This window comes from Danio rerio, chromosome 8 (assembly GCF_049306965.1).
Source record: "Danio rerio strain Tuebingen ecotype United States chromosome 8, GRCz12tu, whole genome shotgun sequence".
Taxonomy (NCBI): Eukaryota; Metazoa; Chordata; class Actinopteri; order Cypriniformes; family Danionidae; genus Danio; species Danio rerio.
In genome coordinates, this window is record NC_133183.1 from 5,457,501 (window position 1) to 5,475,432 (window position 17,932).

General features: G+C 36.1%; 2 protein-coding genes across 5 annotated transcripts in view; one reads left to right on the plus strand and one right to left on the minus strand.

Moving 5' to 3' along the window:
• Positions 1-17,932, plus strand: part of gcn1 (GCN1 activator of EIF2AK4) — a 779,792-nt gene that overhangs the window by 529,214 nt on the left and 232,646 nt on the right. The gene's annotated exons all lie outside the window — the stretch shown is intronic.
• The window catches only part of cux2b (cut-like homeobox 2b), a 339,662-nt gene continuing 331,670 nt past the window's right edge, over positions 9,941-17,932 (minus strand). For all 4 annotated transcript variants that reach the window (XM_009303733.5, XM_073910044.1, XM_073910043.1 and 1 more), the window contains 2 exons: positions 14,186-14,462; positions 9,941-10,672 (listed from right to left, as the gene is read on the minus strand). In XM_009303733.5, the coding sequence (XP_009302008.2) occupies positions 10,018-10,672; positions 14,186-14,462 (932 nt within the window). In that variant the 3' untranslated portion in view covers positions 9,941-10,017. The remainder of the gene's footprint in view (positions 10,673-14,185; positions 14,463-17,932) is intronic.

The following is a 17,932-nucleotide window of genomic DNA, read 5'->3' on the forward strand; positions in this document are numbered from 1 at the left end:
GGTCGACACCATTTTAAGTTGATATAGAGATATTATTTTTAAAAGTTTGTTTTACATGATTTTGACACCCATTTATAAATTCCAGCTCCAAATAAATAAATAAATGTTTTTTTAATGATAATTTGACACCCATTTATTCATTTTAATGGGCTATATGCACACAGGCTTTTAATTTGTCAGCCAGGCAGACCAAGGGCTTCCTGTGAACTGTCTTTCCATTACAAAATTGTCATGTTTTCCTTAAAAATCAGCGATCTTCACTGCCCCATATATATATATATATATATATATATATATATATATATATATATATATATATATATATATATATATATATATATATATATACACAATATGAGGATCAGCTCGGACAAGAAGCACTGCATTAAATTCCATTTCCCCCTGCAATGTCTTTAAAATATGCCAGTTTATTTTACCCCAGTGTTTTCAATGGAATTTCTGCGCTAGCCTATTGCTACTGACGGCGCTACAATGGTCTTTCATTTTGTTTTACGCTTGAGCAACTAAATGAATGCTTAAATCTATTTAACTGAAAGATTAATCACATTACAAAATCGATGCTGTAAAAACAACCTTTCACCGGAAGATTATTGTTGGCTTTAAACCTCTAGCTGTGCATATAGCCCATAAAAAAAAAAAAAAAAAAAAAAAAAAAAAAAAAAAAAAAAATATATATATATATATATATATATATATATATATATATATATATATATATATATATATATATATATATATATATATATATATATTAATGATAATTTGACACCCATTTATTAATTTTAGTTAAAAAATAAATAAAATAAATAATTTTTAATAATAATTTGACATCCATTTATTAATTTCAAATAAGAAAAAATAAAAAGGTTTTCTTAATGATAATTTGACACCTATTTATTAATTATAAATGTAAAAAAGTAATAATGATAATTTGACACCCATTTATTAATTCTAATTCCATAAAATAAATAAATGAATGTTTTTAATGATATTTTGACACACATTTATTAAGTAAAAAATGTTTTTAATGGCAATTTGACGCCCATTTATTAATAACAAGTAAAAAAACTAACAAGGATCATTTGACACCCATTTATTAATTTTAATTAAAAAAAATGATTTTTAAAGATAATTTGACATTTATTAATTCCAAAAAATGAATAAATTAATGTTTTTAATTATATTTTGACACTCATTCATTAATTCCAAAAAATATCTAAAAATAATAGATTTTTAATGATATTTTGACACCCATTTATTAATTCCAAATAAAAAATGTTTTAAATGATAATTTGACACCCACCTATTAATTCTAATAAAAAATAAATGTAAAATATTTTTGTAATAATTTGACACCCATTTATTAATTACAAGTAAAAAAAATGTAATAATGATAATTTGACACCCATTTATTACCTTTAATTCCAAAAAATAAAAGGATTTTTGAATGATAATTTGACACCCATTTAATAATTCCAAATTCAATAAATAAACAAAAAATGTTTTTAAATGATAATTTGACACCCATTTATTAATTCTAATTAAAAAACATAGAAAAAAAATGCCTTCATTTTCTAATTGCATCACTGAGAAAACATATATTTCATATTTGTGGAAAGTGCTTAATGTCCACCATTATTATATCCTGCATGAATAAGTGCTGATTTATTTAAAACGAAAATAAAAAGTTACAATACACACTCGATAAACATTTCCACTCATTGCGAATAAAAAAGGGCATGCTAAAAATCAAACGTTCAAAATTAAAACATACACTAAGTGTAAGCAGAATGATCATAAAATTCTGGACATTTTTATTAAATGAGAGAAAAAAAAAAACAATATATTACTTCATGTTTCATCTTCAATTCTGTCACAAGCGTTCACATGAGATGCATTCAGAAAAACAAAAACAAGCCATTGTGTTCAGAATTTGATGTCTGGTTGTTTCTTATTCATCATAATATCACGAGTATGAATTATAGTACATGAGATTCTTATTGATCCGATATACAAATGACACCAAACAGAAAGTAAACGTTGTCCAGTGGTGCGACCTGACAGGTTTTGTAAAGCTTAGAGAAGCAAGTCTACCCTGAGAGAAGTGTCTAGAACATGGGCAAGCTTGCCAGAAAAAAACCCCTGGCGGCTCTGTGTGTTTGGTTAATATAACTGTACACTCTATTAAATATCATCAGCACGCTAGTGTTCAGGACCTAACATATATCCTTCTCAGTAAATGTGTCATACTCATATATATATATTTACATATGCTTTAAGACCCAATCCTCAGTACGATTAAGACATGTGCAAGTGTGTTTTTCGAGACATGAAGGCAAAAGACTTGTGAAATAATCGCTGTTTGCTAAGTGCTGCGTGTAGCTTGCGGTACTGAGGAGACGTAAATATCCAATATAAAACACCATACAGTAGGAAAGGAGTATCAGTGGTTTTAAATGTAGTCAAATAAATAATTCAATCAACAGCAGCAAAAACAAACCATTTTTTGTGATTTCGTGAGAAAACCTAACTATGTTTAAGTGTCAGTTTAATGGCTAATTTGTACGAATTCAGTCGTACAAAAATATACGTTTTTTAAAAGGAGTCGTGGCATCAAACCCCACCTCTAAACCCAACCGTCATTACGGGATGAGAGAATCATACTAAATTGTACGAATGAGATCCTACGAATTAAGGCTCGTACACACTGGGATGCTTTTCGATGTGGCATCAAACCCCACCCCTAAATCCAACCCTCATTATGGGATGAGGAAATCGTACCAAATTGTACGAATGAGATTATTTGAATTAAGGCTCGTACACACCGAGATGCTTTTCGATCACGTTTATCATTGTGACATTTTTCTGCATTTAAAACCAGGCGATTTTTATCGGCGTTGAGCAGAGTGAACACGCAAAATCAGCCCCTGCCATTAGATGGCGCTAAGTGAAGTTGCAAGTCATGAAAGAAAATCGTACTAAATTGTACGAATGAGATCATACGAATTAAGTCTCATACACACCGGGACGCTTTTTATTTACGTGGCATTAAACCCCACCCCTAAACCCAACCGTCATTATAGGGTGAGCAAATCGTACTAAATTGTACGAATGAGATCCTACGAATTATAGCTCGTACACACTGGGACGCTTTTTAATCATGCGGTATCAATCCTCACCTCTAAATCTAACCGTCATTATGGGATAAGCAAATCAAACTAAATTGCACGAATGGCATCATACGAATTAAGGTTTATACACACCCGAACGCTTTTCGATCCCGTTTATTATCAGCAATTTTCGAGACATTTCTCTGTATTCAAAAGCAGCTGATTTTCATTGCCGTTGAGCTGAGTAAACTCGCAAAATCACCCCCTGCCATTAGATGGCGCTTAGTGAACTTGCAAGTCATGAACGAAAAGTGGAATAAAACTTACCATCAAATCCTATTTGCTACTCCCCACTCCTACTGACATTATTGTAGCGGCTGTTGTGGTTATTATACAGCTCTTTGTGTTCAGACACCAATGAAAAAAGCTGCTTCATCTGCATCAGTGCATCGTCTTCTTCATTGAATAAAAGTGAAACTGGAATCACCTCAACTGCTTTGCACTTGAGCGCCTCCAATTGGTGTTTACTGTAACTTCAGCAGCTCCAGGCAACTCAACAAAAGTGCCAATCTGATTGGTGGAGAAGTTTTTGACGTGGCGCATCAACACAAAAAAACGAACATGAAGCATTTCTTTAAAAATGTCGAGTTGGTTTGAATGATCACACAGGGCGTCACCGTCAACATTTCCCATTCACTTTGTATGGGTGACGTCAAGCTTTGCCGAACTGAATTGTGGGTCCATCTGCGCTGCTTCAGTGGTATTGCTGGCTGCAGAAGTTGGGAACTTCTCAACTTTTCAAGCGCCAATGGAATCGTCAGCCAATCAGATTGCTTTATGCAAATACCCCAGCTCAGACAGTAGCCGATTGCGGACTAATTTCATTGGCTGACGCTGCTAACAATTGCATTAGCCGTAACTTCAGACATGCTGTTCGTCAAGCTTTGACGCTGTCGCCCCGTATGAATCGAGGATTAGTCCTCAACCGTTAAAAGTCAATGAAAAACGCAAGCAAAAGGTGTCCTGATGTGAACGAGCCTTTACACTGTAAAAACTTCATACTTTTAGTTAAATCAATTTAACTTTTCTTGGCCATTTCAACGTATTTCAAAGTGACTTCAAATTAAAAAGTTAAATTTTGCATACCTTAAAAATGTAGTTGAAACCTGATTAACCTATTAAAATAAAAAATAAAAAAAAGTAAAAGTACCATAAAACATTTGTAGTCATGACTTTTACAGTGTAGTAAGTAAATCAAAAAGTTACGGATTGCTGTGAAATGGTGTTGGTTTTTGAGATGTTGTTCGCAAGGTTTAACAAAACAAACCGGCTGTCCTGTATAGGGAAAGACTGTTTTGTTCTGGTCACTGCACGCGTTCAGATTTCAGATGCATTCAGTGTTAGTTCACAAAATCCTCTGCTTTGATTTATTTGTATTCAGACCTAAAACACACCCAGTGCAAGTGCAGTATGTGAATGCTACAGAGTATAGGTACACTGTAAAAAAAAAAAATAAAAAAAAATCTGAATCAAAAATCTTGAATAAAATGAGCTGTAGATGTTATAAATGAATTTGGCTATTGATTTAAGGGTGTTTTCTAATTAAATTTTAATTATTTTTCAAATAAATCCCAAGTAATTAACAGAGAATATATATATATATATATATATATATATATATATATATATATATATATATATATATATATATATATATATATATATTTTTTTTTTTTTTTTTTTCTGGTTATTTATTAAGTTTGGCTGGAATATATATATATATAACTTCAGACATGCTGTTCGTCAATTGAATTGATTTCAATTATATATATATATACTGTATATATATATATATATATATATATATATATATATATATATATATATATATATATATATGCATGTATGTATGAATGTATATATATATATATATATATATATATATATATATATATATATATATATATATATATATATATATATATATATATACTTACTTAATTAATAGTATGCAATGTCATCATGGCAAAGACCAAAGTTCCTGGGTTAGCATCCCGGAAGAGACCCTTAAAGAAGTTTTAGTAGACACTTCAGTGTGATAGTTCCTGTGTTAACATCCCGGATGAGCCCCCTAAATTAATGAAGTATTAGTAGACGCTTCACTGCAAAATTTCTTGGGTTAGCATCTTGGGTAAGCCTCCCTAAATTAATGAAGTATCAGTCAATGCATCGGTGCAAAAGTTACTGGTTAACATCCCGGACGAGCCCCCCAATAAAGAAAGCATTAGTAGATACTCTGGGTTAATACAGGTTTTCATTAGGAACTATCAATTGAACTATCAATGCCAATAAAGAACCTTTATTTTGAAGAGTGCATACTTAAAAATTATTCTCCAAGCTCCGAATTATAAGTGTTGAAATCCACTAATTTAAAAAAAAAACTTTTCAGCAATTTTAAAGAATTTTTTTGCTAACATTAATTTATTCCTCACTTCAAAACAAAGTCAGCAAACCTGAATGCTGTGAGAATGATTGGCATGCATTTTAGTGGATTTGGTTGATCTGAGAGTTTTACAGTCTATAGATTCATTCTGTCATAGAGAGAAATATGATTTATCAAGACACATGTTTTTATTATATTAGTCATGTAGTTGGAATGTTACAAATAAAGTAAAATAAAATAAAATAGTAGTAAAAAAATAAATAAAATTAATAATAATAAAAAAAGAGAAAATTAATAAATACAAATAAAATAAAATAAAATCATAATGACACTGATCGAGCATTCACACATGCATTTGCATACTAATGTCGAGTATGTTTCTGGGCTTTTGAAGCAAGTTATTGACATATTTTATTAATATAAAACATTAAATAAATCAGTTTGCTTTACATTGACCAAGCATTCACATCTGTCTTTGCATACCTGCGTTGCGTATGTTTTTGAGCTATAATTTATTAATGATGAATGAAAATGTCTATGAATCTCCTGCAGTAAAAAGAGCACCTCACAAATAAGTATCAAAATCGCTATAATACAGCAAACGAGACCAAGTGCTCATGAGTTAATAAATAAACACAATTATAGAGTGCGCTATAAACAGATTCTCATCTATCGTCCAGTGTGTCGTAATTCAATTTTAAGTGCATTTATTTGAAATCTCCCTGCTAAAATATCTTGAAAGTATGAAATGACCTGAACATAAAGGGTTTGAATCTTCACAGGAAGTGACATCGCTTGTCGTATCCTGTCTTTATGTTCATCCAAAAACACAGGATGAGTAATTGATAAAAAAACGAGGGTGTTTTTCACCAGCCGAAACCCCGACTGCATCACCGATCAGTTTAAAACATATACATGCTACCAAAATCCCCATCAAAACCCTCGTCCCACCCCAGCAGTCTCTCTGTCGCTTCTTATGTATCTTACATTTCTATTCAAAGCTCGGGATGGAGAAGTGTGGTTGGATGTTAGAAGTTTGGGAGGTGCACTGGCCCGTGTGTGTTTGACTGAGACCAGCTCTTCGGGACAGTGAGGTATGTCTGTGAGCGTTTACTGCAAAAAATGACTTTCTGACACTGTGTTTTTGCCTTGATTTTACATTAGAAATAATAAACCAACATGCATTTCATTTGGATTAAGTACATTTAAGTAAATTTAGTTAAGATATTAAGTTTTATTTACTGGAAAAAAGGTCAAATAAATCTGTCAGTAGGGTGGATTTTTTAATTTGAAGTGAAATAACAAAAAAATTGCAATAATAATAATAATAATAATAATTTGTCAAAGGCATAAGAAATATTTGGCATGAGCCACTGACTTTTAAAGAGCCAATTTTTTCAATTTTAGTATAAGCTTAACTTTAATAATTCAGTCTAGAGGTATGAATCTCGCTTTGGTGCGAAAGATCCTGTGTTAACATCCTGGACGAGCCCCCCAAATGAATGAAGTATTAGCAGACGCTTCGATGTATAAGTTCTTGGGTTAACATCCCGGACGAGCCCCCCAATAATTGAAGTATTAGTAAATGATTTGTTGCAAAAGTTTCCCAGGTTAACATCCAGGATGAGCCCCCCCAAATTAATTAAGTGTTAGTAGATGCTTCTGTGTGATATTTCCCGGGTTTACATTACAGACGAGCCCAAGAAAATGAATTAAGTATTACTAGAAACTTCGGTATGAACGTTCCTGCGTTAACATCCTTGAGAAGCCCCCCCCAAATGAATGACGTATTAGTAGACGCTTCGATATGAAAGTTCCTGGGATAACATCCCGGACGAGACCCCCCCCCCTTCCCAATTGAAGTATTAGCAGACGCTTCGATGTATAAGTTCTTGGGTTAACGTCCCAGACGAGCCGCCCCAATAATTGTAGTATTAGTAAATGATTCATTGCAAAACTTCCCAGGTTAACATCCAGGATGAGCCCCCCCCCCCCAAATGAATGAATTGTTAGTAGATGCTTCTGTGCGAAACTTCCCAGGTTAACAGCCTCGATGAGCCCACCCAAATGAATGTAGTATTAGTAGACACTTCGGTCTGAAAGTTCTTGGAAAAACATCCCGGATGAGCCCACCCAAATATATGAAGTATTAGTAGATGCTTCGGTGCAAAAGTTCCTAGGTTAACATCCCGAACGAGCCTCCCAATTGAATTAAGTGTTAGTAGACGCTTAGGTGCGAATGTTTCTGGATTAACATCCCGTTGTAGCCCCTCCCAAATGAATGATGTATTAGTAGATACTTCGGTGCGAAAGTTTCTGGTATAACATTCCGGATGAGCCCCCCAAATAAATGAAGTATCAGTAGATGCTTCGGTGTTAAAAGTTTTTGGGTTAACGATCCGGACGAGCCTCCCAATTGAATTAAGTGTTAGTAGACGCTTTGGTGCGAAAGTTTCTGGCTTAACATCCCGGACGAGCCCACCCAATTTAATGAAGATTTAGTAGATGCTTCGGTCTGAAAGTTTCTGGGTTAACGGCTTGTTCCTTTCGGTGGATGATGTTGATGAGGTTTGCCATCTTCTCGTTGCGTCTCTGAGTGTTTTTGTTGAGTTTTGCGTTGAACGATGGTGGCTCCAGCGCTGGCGGGTTTGTTGGAGATAGAGAAATGGGTGCGGATGAGGACGGGACGTGTGACACAAACATAATGAGCCCGGGTGAAGAAGCGGCTGACGGCGAATTAAGCGAAACCTCCAGGCTGCTCCGAGACAGTTCGGATGAAGCTTTAAAGCTTACAGGACCTTCAGGTGATTTTTCCAGCTCTTCTCCTTCATGTGACGTTGAGCTGTTCCTCTGTGGGCCATCGGGGAGCAGATTTTGACTGCGTCCTGGTTCTTCGCTTTTGAAAACTCCAATAGAGTATTAGTAGATGCTTCGGTCTGAAAGTTCCTGGGTTAACATCCCGGACGAGCCCCCCAAATCAATGAAGTATTAGTAGACGCTTTGATCTGAATGTTTGTGGGTTGACATCGAGGACGAGCCCCCCCAAATGAATGAAGTATTAGTAAACGCTTTGGTATGAAAGTTTGTGGAGTAACATCCCGGACGAGCCCCCCAAATCAATGAAGTATTAGTAGATGCTTTGATCTGACTGTTTGTGGGTTGACATCGAGGACGAGCCCCCCCAAATGAAAGAAGTATTAGTAAACGCTTTGGTATGAAAGTTTGTGGAGAAACATCCCGGACGAGCCCCCCAAAATGAATGAAGTATTAGTATATGCTTTTCTTCGAAAATTCCAGGGTTAACATATCGGAGGAACCCCACAATTAATGAAGTACCAGTGGACGTTTCAGTCTGAAAGTTTGTGGGCTAACATGCCAGACGAGCTCCCCCAAAATTAATAAAGTAATAGTAGATGCTTCGATGCGAAAGTTTGTGGGTTAACACCCTGATGACCCCCCCCCCCACCAACCCACCACTGAAGGATAAGTAGAGATAATACTTTTTTTCTTATAAAATAATAAACTAAATGAAGTACATTTCGAGACGAAACAATAGCAAGATGTGAAAACTACACCAAATTTAAACCCTTACCCCACTGACAGACATTTGCTCTGAAATTTTAAGTCACAGAAACTCAAATAGTTCTTTTCAAAAGTTGAGATATTTCTATAAAAATCTAAAACAAAAATACTGAGTAAGATAATCATTTTTTGCAGCGTGTAAACTGTGCACAAGAGCCCTAGTGTAAAACCTCAAAGCATCCAACCCAAAACAAAACATGACAATAAAAAAAAAATGACACGTTCACTAAATCAAAAACGCATCTACCGTGGTACCGACATTTTTTACATTTCCTTTTTTCGTATTTTTTACCGTTTTTCTCTTTTTATAGTATCGCTCAAGTATATCACAGGTTACTATCTAGAGAGGAAATAGAGGGTAAATTATGTTCCATGCTACATCTTGTTCAGAGAAGGCTATTGCAGACGACTTCTACAACACACACAATCACACGTTGTACGCTTGTATAACAAAAGTTCATAAAACAGGTCACCAAGAAACTAAATACATATGCCATGTTCACTATTTAGAGTCTTTAAGGACTATCCCTCGGTCAACGTGAAGCTGTCGCAGGTCACATGACTTCGCTGTCCCGTCTTACAGACAAAAGTTGAAAAACTGCTATTCAAAAATTAGCAAATTTGGTCATCGTCTTTCTCTTGTTTCATTTTTTTTTAATAAGTAGTGCTTTTTTTTTGATGGCTTAAAGACAGAGGTCTTTTATTCGAATAATAATCTCACCCAGCGGCAATCGACGTCAGTGTGCATTTCATGACACTTTCTTTCTTCATCATCTTCTTCTTCTTCTTCATCATACAGTAGAATTCAAAGTTAGTTATCAAAATACCTAAAATTAGTTCATAAACTTCCAGATTTGTGGTCTAAAACTCCCACTCCAGGGTCTCTTCACGGTTGGCGGCTCGCTCCAGGCGGTGGATGATGTTGTTGAGGTTTGCCATCTTCTCGTTGCGTCTCTGAGTGTTTTTGTTGAGTTTTGCGTTGAGCGATGGCGGCTCCAGCGCCGGCGGGTTTGGTGGAGATGGAGAAATGGGTGCGGATGAGGACGGGACGGGTGACACAGACATCATGAGCCCGGGTGAAGAAGCTGCTGACGGCGAATTAAGCGAAACCTCCAGGCTGCTCCGAGACGGTTCGGATGAAGCTTTAAAGCTTACAGGATCTTCAGGTGATTTTTCCAGCTCTTCTCCTTCGTGGGACGCTGAGCTGTTCCTCTGTGGGCCATCGGGGAGCAGATTTAGACTGCGTCCTGGTTCTTCGCTTTTGAAAGCTCCAATAGAGAAGCACTTGTCCTGCCGCAGACGCAGCTCCTCATCTTCTGGCTCGGTGGTCTCCTGTTTGATGGCGAATCGGTGCGGGATGGTGCTGACCGAGCGGTTGCGGACAGATGGAGGTTGTTTTCGGTCTTCACGGTCCGACACGGGACTGTGGGATGCCAGAGGAGAGTAGTTGTTGTGCTCGGCATCAGTGTCGTTGTCTTGAAGGCCCTCCATCAGGACCTCTCGCCGCATGCGGGACCTAAAGAACGAGGCAGAATTCAATATAGTGTGAGCAGTGTTGGGGGAAACAAATTACAAGTAATGTGAGTAATGTGAAATTACTTTTCTGAATAACAAGTATTTTCTATGTAAAGAATAGAGTACGCTGAATGAGCATTACTTTTAAAAATTAAGTGATAATATTTGAGTTATTTAAAAAAAAAAAGTAAAGTGAATTACTTTATTTTTTAATTATTTAGCTTTTAAAAAACAAATTGCTGTATAAAAATTAAAATTAACATAGTTAACGTAATACTAGGGATGGGCGATACCACAATTAAATTCGATACGATACCAATACTTTTTGTTAACATTTTTACAATACCGATATCGATACCACTTATTATTTAAAATGGTAATGTAATTTTTCTAAATAATGTTAATAATAAAAAAATCAATACATTTAAATATACATACACACAAACATGACCATATTGCATATACACACTACATACACATACATACTGTGTCAACACACTGCACAGATACATACACACACACACACACACACACACACACACACACACACACACACACACACACACACACACACACACACACACACACACACACACACTTATATTTATTCACCTAATGGTAATGAGAGAGAAAGAGAGAGCTATTATTCTGACTTATTATTTTATTTGTTCATTTTTATTTGAATTTAATTAATATTATTATACTATATATTATAAAACTATACTTTTTTTGCTGTTTACTATGTTTGTGTGTGTGCGTGTGTGTGTTCTTTTTAATGTAAACTTTATAAATGCTTTGGCAAAACATTTGTAACATTTGTCATGCCAATAAACCAATTATTGAATTTAGAGAGAGAGAGAGAGGGAGAGAGAGAGATAGAGAGAGAGAGAGAGAGAGAGAGAGAGAGAGAGGTTTGCCTCCTTTATTCCGCTTATAAGCTTCAGTGTGTGTTGTCTGTAAGTGTTTATAAAGGCTGCCTGTATTGGTGCTGTGTACAACTTTCTTATCACAAATATTGCTTGTGCAACGCTCTTTCAGCTAATGAGCACGACAACACGCTGCGTTACCTTTCTGCCATCGTGACATTCCATAATGCAGAAGTGTGTGACTTGCCTATATACGCAAGTTATCTGAAATGCACAAGATTGCTCACGTGACGCTCCGCCGCAGAGCGATTGGCATAACGTTTTGTATACAAAGCATCTCTGACAATTCTGTACACAGCGCTAAAACATTTAGTCATGCAGAAATTATAAAAATATAGTTGAAATATTGATACTTAAAAAAATATCGATACCAAATTAGAAGCATCTTAGTATCGATATATCGATACTCGAGCATCGATGTGCATATCCCTACATAACACTCAATAGAATATGTTCGTTATTTACAGTGATTTTAATTCACTAATAAGACAAAAAGTACAAAAGTAGCTAAACTTTACACTTATATTAATCTGTATACACGGCATGCAGAGCTTTCGGGTCAGGAAGTTCACAGAAGATAACATTATCCTTAATTAATCATTTTATGCTTTATAAAGTTCTATGAAAGTTATACAGTGTGTTGTCAATTTTAGAGCTGCTCTATTAAAAAAGAAGAAGAAAAAAAAACAAAAGTAATGCAGCAAATTACTTACCATAAAAAATAAACTAAGTAACGCAACTACTCACTTTTTTGAGGACTAACTCAATATTGTAATGCAATTCGTTACTTTTTTTAAGGAGTAACTCACTATTGTTATGCAGCTAGTTACTTTTTTAGGAGTAACTCAATATTGTAATGCAATTAGTTACTTTTTTAGGAGTAACTCAATATTGTAATGCAATTAGTTACTTTTTTAGGAGTAACTCAATATTGTAATGCAATTAGTTACTTTTTTAGGAGTAACTCAATATTGTATTGCAGTTAGTTACTTTTTCGAGGAGTAACTCAATGTTGTAATGCAACTAGTTAATTTTTTGAGGAGTAAATCAATATTATAATGCAATTAGTTACTTTTTGAAGAGTAAATCAAAATTGTAATGCAACTAGTTACTTTTTTGAGGAGTAACTCAATATTGTAATGCAACTAGTTACTTTTTGAAGAGTAAATCAATATTGTAATGCAATTACTTACTTTTTTGAGCAGTAACTCAATATGGTAACGCAACTAGTTACTTTTTTTAAGGAGTAACTCAGTATTATAATGCAATTAGTTATTTTTCTAAGGAGTAATTAAATATTGTAATGCAATTAGTTACTTTTTTGAGGAGTAACTCAATATTGTAAAGCAACTAGTTACTTTTTTGAGCAGTAATGCATTACTTTCAAAAGTTATTTTCCCCAACACTGAGTGTGAGAGAATAGATCTACATCAATCATCAAAAATATATGCTGATGTCTGGGTGCTTAATATTTGCAAACTATTGTTAACCAATGGCCAGTTTTAACTGAGTACTACAGTACAGTAAGGTAAATATGCTTATTAGCCTGTTTTTACTGTTAAGGGTACCAAAAACAAAAAAAAAAACAGACTGCACTGTACCACTTTTTCATTGTTCCAGAAGTGCAAACAAACAAACAAACAAACGAACAAACAAACAAACAAACAATTCTTTCAGCAACCTAAACATGAATAAACTGCCATTTTTAATCATTATCATTGCCTCTTGTGCAATTATGAACTCTAAATGACAAGTTTAACAATTTTTTTTTCTACACAAATAAGGCATAGGTTTTAGTTTTGGGTACTGTTTTATTTAATCGGTAACATTTTAGAGAATGTAAGGGTCTGTATAAGTTCATTCAAGCTTTGTTTAAATTATAAAATTGTATATATAGGCTCTATCATTACAGATGCTCAATAATTGGCATTAGCACTGAAGTGCAGCTATAATCTAATCCTGTTCATAGAAAGGTTGATAATTAACATGTATACATATGCATTTATGTCCTAAAAATGTAAGATAGAAAGCATCTTTTTTGTGAGAAGTGCTTCTCATACAACATGTGAACGATCCATACGGCTTTACTTTTACTTTTCATATAACGCAAACAACTTCCTTTTCAAAAGCTTAGCATGGTGAGATGGCATATTGGTTGTTGTATATAAAGAAATATATACAGTCAGAATTATTAGCCCCCCTGTATATTTTTTCTCCAATTTCAGTTTAAAGGAAAGAAGATTTTTTAAAACACATTTCTAAAGATAATATTTTTAAAATTCATTTCTAATAACTGATTTCTTTTATCTTTGCCATGATGACAGCACATAATATTAGACTAGCCAAAATAAACCAAATCAGACTTTCTCCAGAAGAAAAAATATTACAGAAAATACTGGGAAAAATTTCTTGCTCTGAAAAAAAGAAAAGAAAAAGAAAGAAATCACAGGAGGGCGAATCATTCTGACTTCACCCGTACATGTTTTCATCCACTCTTTCACACCAATAATGTAGTTTTCCAGTTGTCTCTGACTCAAACATCCAGCAGGTGGAGCCAAACCTCTATTTATAAAGCATGAGTTTAATACCTGTAGTTGTGGAACCAGTTGATGACGGTGTTGGTCTTGAGGTTGAGCTGTGCCGCCAGCATCTCGATGGTATGTTGTGAAGGGTACGGCTCCTGGAGATAGGCTTTCCTCAGAGCCTCCTTCTCCTCCGCCGCCAGCACCACGCGGGGCTTCTTGGCCTGGCTGAAGGGGCAGAGATCCAGCGCGCTCAGACCCGGACTGATGCAGTCTGAATGAGCGCCAGGGGAATCGCTGTCTGAGCCGGGACTCAGCAGACCATATCGCCTCTTCAGATACGCTGCAGGAACATGAGAGAGATGGAGACGCAGAGGATTAAAGCAGATCCATTTAACCATTCTCCTGTTTTCAAGTTCGACTACCAGGGCGACACCGTGCTCAGAAAACAATATATTAAGAAGGTTTTGTTCGCTCATCAACCTGATTTCACCAAGTAGGACACGTTCCTGGATTAACATCAATGTCATTCCAGTCAGCCAATCAGAATTCAGGGATATGTTTGCCGTTTATGTTTAGGCTTACGGTTAGGTTTATGCACTTCTACATGAGTGTTATCTAACTATTATTCCCCTGTGATTTTGGGAATCATTTACAGTTATAGTTGGGTTTAGGGGTTATTAGGCAGGGGCGGACTGGGACAAAAATTCAGCCCTGGCACTGTAGCCACACCAGCCCACATTACCACACCGACACAGCCCCACCCAAGGACACGCACATTCACTATTTATTTTGGTTTAAAGATGGTGAAATAATATGACATTCTTGCCAGATTTTGATTATGTCCGGGTAACCTAGGATTGGGTCGGCGCATCTTGAAACCAGACGGCAGTTGCCGATTGGGCCAAATGCTTAATATTTATTATTATTATTATTATTTTTATTATCATCATCATAATATCACATCTAGCAAGAGATAAAAGCTGTCTGCACTTAAGTACAATACATATTAAAAAAAACAAATAAAACTGACCGGCCCACATTTAAAAATTGGTCCGGCCCTTCTGGCATTTGCCAGAATTGCCAGATGGCCAGTCATGTTAATAGGTATGGGTTACATTTTCCAACAAAAAGGATGTTCCAAGATTAACATAGATGTTATCTATGTTGGGATCACATTGTACTTGGAAAAATCATGACGTGCTTTGTTTAGTATTGCAAGAGTAACTAAGGCACAAGGCTTTACCCTTTTCCAGAAAGGAGATGAGGAGCAGTAGCTCATTTGCATTTTAAAGTCTGTCTGAAATGAAAATGTAAGCAGTTCTTTTCACCAACTCTTCTGTTTTACAGTTTGAATCCCAAGGTGACATTGTGCTCAATGAGTCCCACTTCACATTCTTCTACTACGTTCTAAAAGTATGTACTTTTTTTGTGAAGTAAAAAGTACATACTTAAGCCTGATTTATACTTCTGCGTCAAGTGACCGGCGTAACCCACGGCGCATGCAACGCGTGTGGCTGTGCATTTATACTTCTGCGCGCTGTCTCTGTTGGTCTGCATTAACACTTCTGAAACGCTAGTGGGCAGTGAGGTGTAAATGTTCCTCTGTGTCGTTTCTTCGCTGCTTTTTTGCTTTTCCTGAACACTTCCGGGATGTACAAGTGGCTCAAACTCGCTCATTTTGAGGCAGGAACTGGCGGACGTGCAACAACTTTAACTGTAAGGTAAACACAAAACAAAACTTTCCATCTGGAGCTCCTTCACGGGACTCCACACTTGTAAACAATCGCTCGCGCCATTTGCGCGGCTCTCGGTCCCGCCCAGACTCGTCAGCGCTACCAAGCCGACCAATCACAGAGCTTGCGCTACGCGTTGTTGCGACGTGTAGTTACATTTTTTGAGAGGTGCACGTCAGCGACGCCGATGGCCACGGCGAAGGGCTATGCGACGTTTGACGCAGAAGTATAAATCAGCCTTTACTGAATGTGTAACAGAAGTGCATGCAAACTTTGGGACATAGTACTTCCTCATTAATACACCCTTTTCACATAAGTTCATGTGGTGTCCGGTTTCACTCCACTCAGTGTATCTTTACTTACGCCAACACAGAACTCCCTATAGACGAAATTACCGGTTGCATTTACACTTGCATTTACAGCGAGGGAATGACATCCGATGCGGTACAGTTTAACATGCAAAGAAATTTTGATAAGACCAAGGACGTGCTTTTAGAAGAAAAGTTTCAGTATAAAACAATTAATGTCGCATAACCAGGCTATCCCGTGTTTCCTCCAGAGTTGCCTTAGAAATAAGTTATATTAATTACTAGGGCTGTCAAATGATTTAAAAAATTAATGTAATTAATCACACTTTTTTTGTAATTAATCATGATTAATCACAAAACGCTGTGTTTATTGCAGAAATAAAAATACAGGCATGTAAGTGCCATTTGAATTTCAAAACCATAAATGTCAATAACAAACAAAAATGATTTCCATGTTGGATTCTAAGTGAACTACAAACACACACACACACACACACACACACACACACACACACACACACACACACACACACACACACACACACACACACACACACACACACACACACACACACACACACGGTGAGCGAGGGATCCTTTCAGATTCATCAACACGCATGATTGCGTTCATCAAATTTGCTTAAACTAAGCGTTCTAAAGTATAGCTGTATTTTACATGCAAGGATTCTGACACAGCAACGGGAAGCAGACGCTTTACAAAAGTTGTGTGTAGGAGGGAAACACGTTAAACTTATGAAATGTGAGGGCTCATGAAAGCATCTTAAAGGCAGAGAATAGGGCTGTCTTTGACAGCTCGCGACTTCATCTGCCACTTTCACTGAGTCCATTTACATGGACACCAATACTCCGCTTTTATGATTAAGATAATACTGATACTAGAGTCGACCATGTAAGTAGCGATTTTTGATTACCTTAAATATCACCCGAGTCCCGAAATGCGGAGGTTTTTCTTTCTGTTCTCCATGCGGTAACAAATTCCATTAAAATATCCTGAATGAAACTATGCTGAATGAGAGTGAACTGCTGAACTGCAGGTAAAGTATAAAGATTAAAAATGAAACACCAAAAACTGCATGAAGCTCTGGAGGAAACGCAGGATAGCCAGGGGCCTCATGTAAGAAGACTTGCGTGGAAATCATACTAAAACATTGCGTACGCAGAAAAAATTCAGATGTATGAAACACTGCGTATGCCGAATCTCACGCATATTCTTTTGTACATCAGAATGAACGTGAAACTGAGCGCAACATGCACGAGCACAAAACTCCTCCCTGCCTCCTCCCCCGTATGAATATGCTAATGACTCTACTTTGGCAAAACCCAACGAAAAAGCAACGGCAAAAGCAAGCAAAAAGAGAAACTTTGAACAGAATGTGAATCGAAGGTGCTGCTTTCGGAGGTAGACCGGAGAAAAGCGGTGTTATTTGCAAGTTTGTCCTCCGGAATTAACAACAAAAGAAAAAAATAGAGTGGGAGAGTTTAGCTGATGCGGTTAACACAGTTGGGTCTGAACATCGCACTGAGTGGATTAAAAAAAGAAATAGTGTGATTTATATGTGTAAAATGTTGTAGCGCCCTTAACATTCTCAGTGGCGCAGCTCGTAAAACGAATGGTAACATGTTTTGACACGTTCGAGCATGAACTCGGTTCGAATCCAGCGTCTGATGAACTCATTCTTCTTTTTTTTCCCCCACTACATATCAGATTTTGCCTACTATTTATCACGAGAAAGACAAGTAGGAATCAT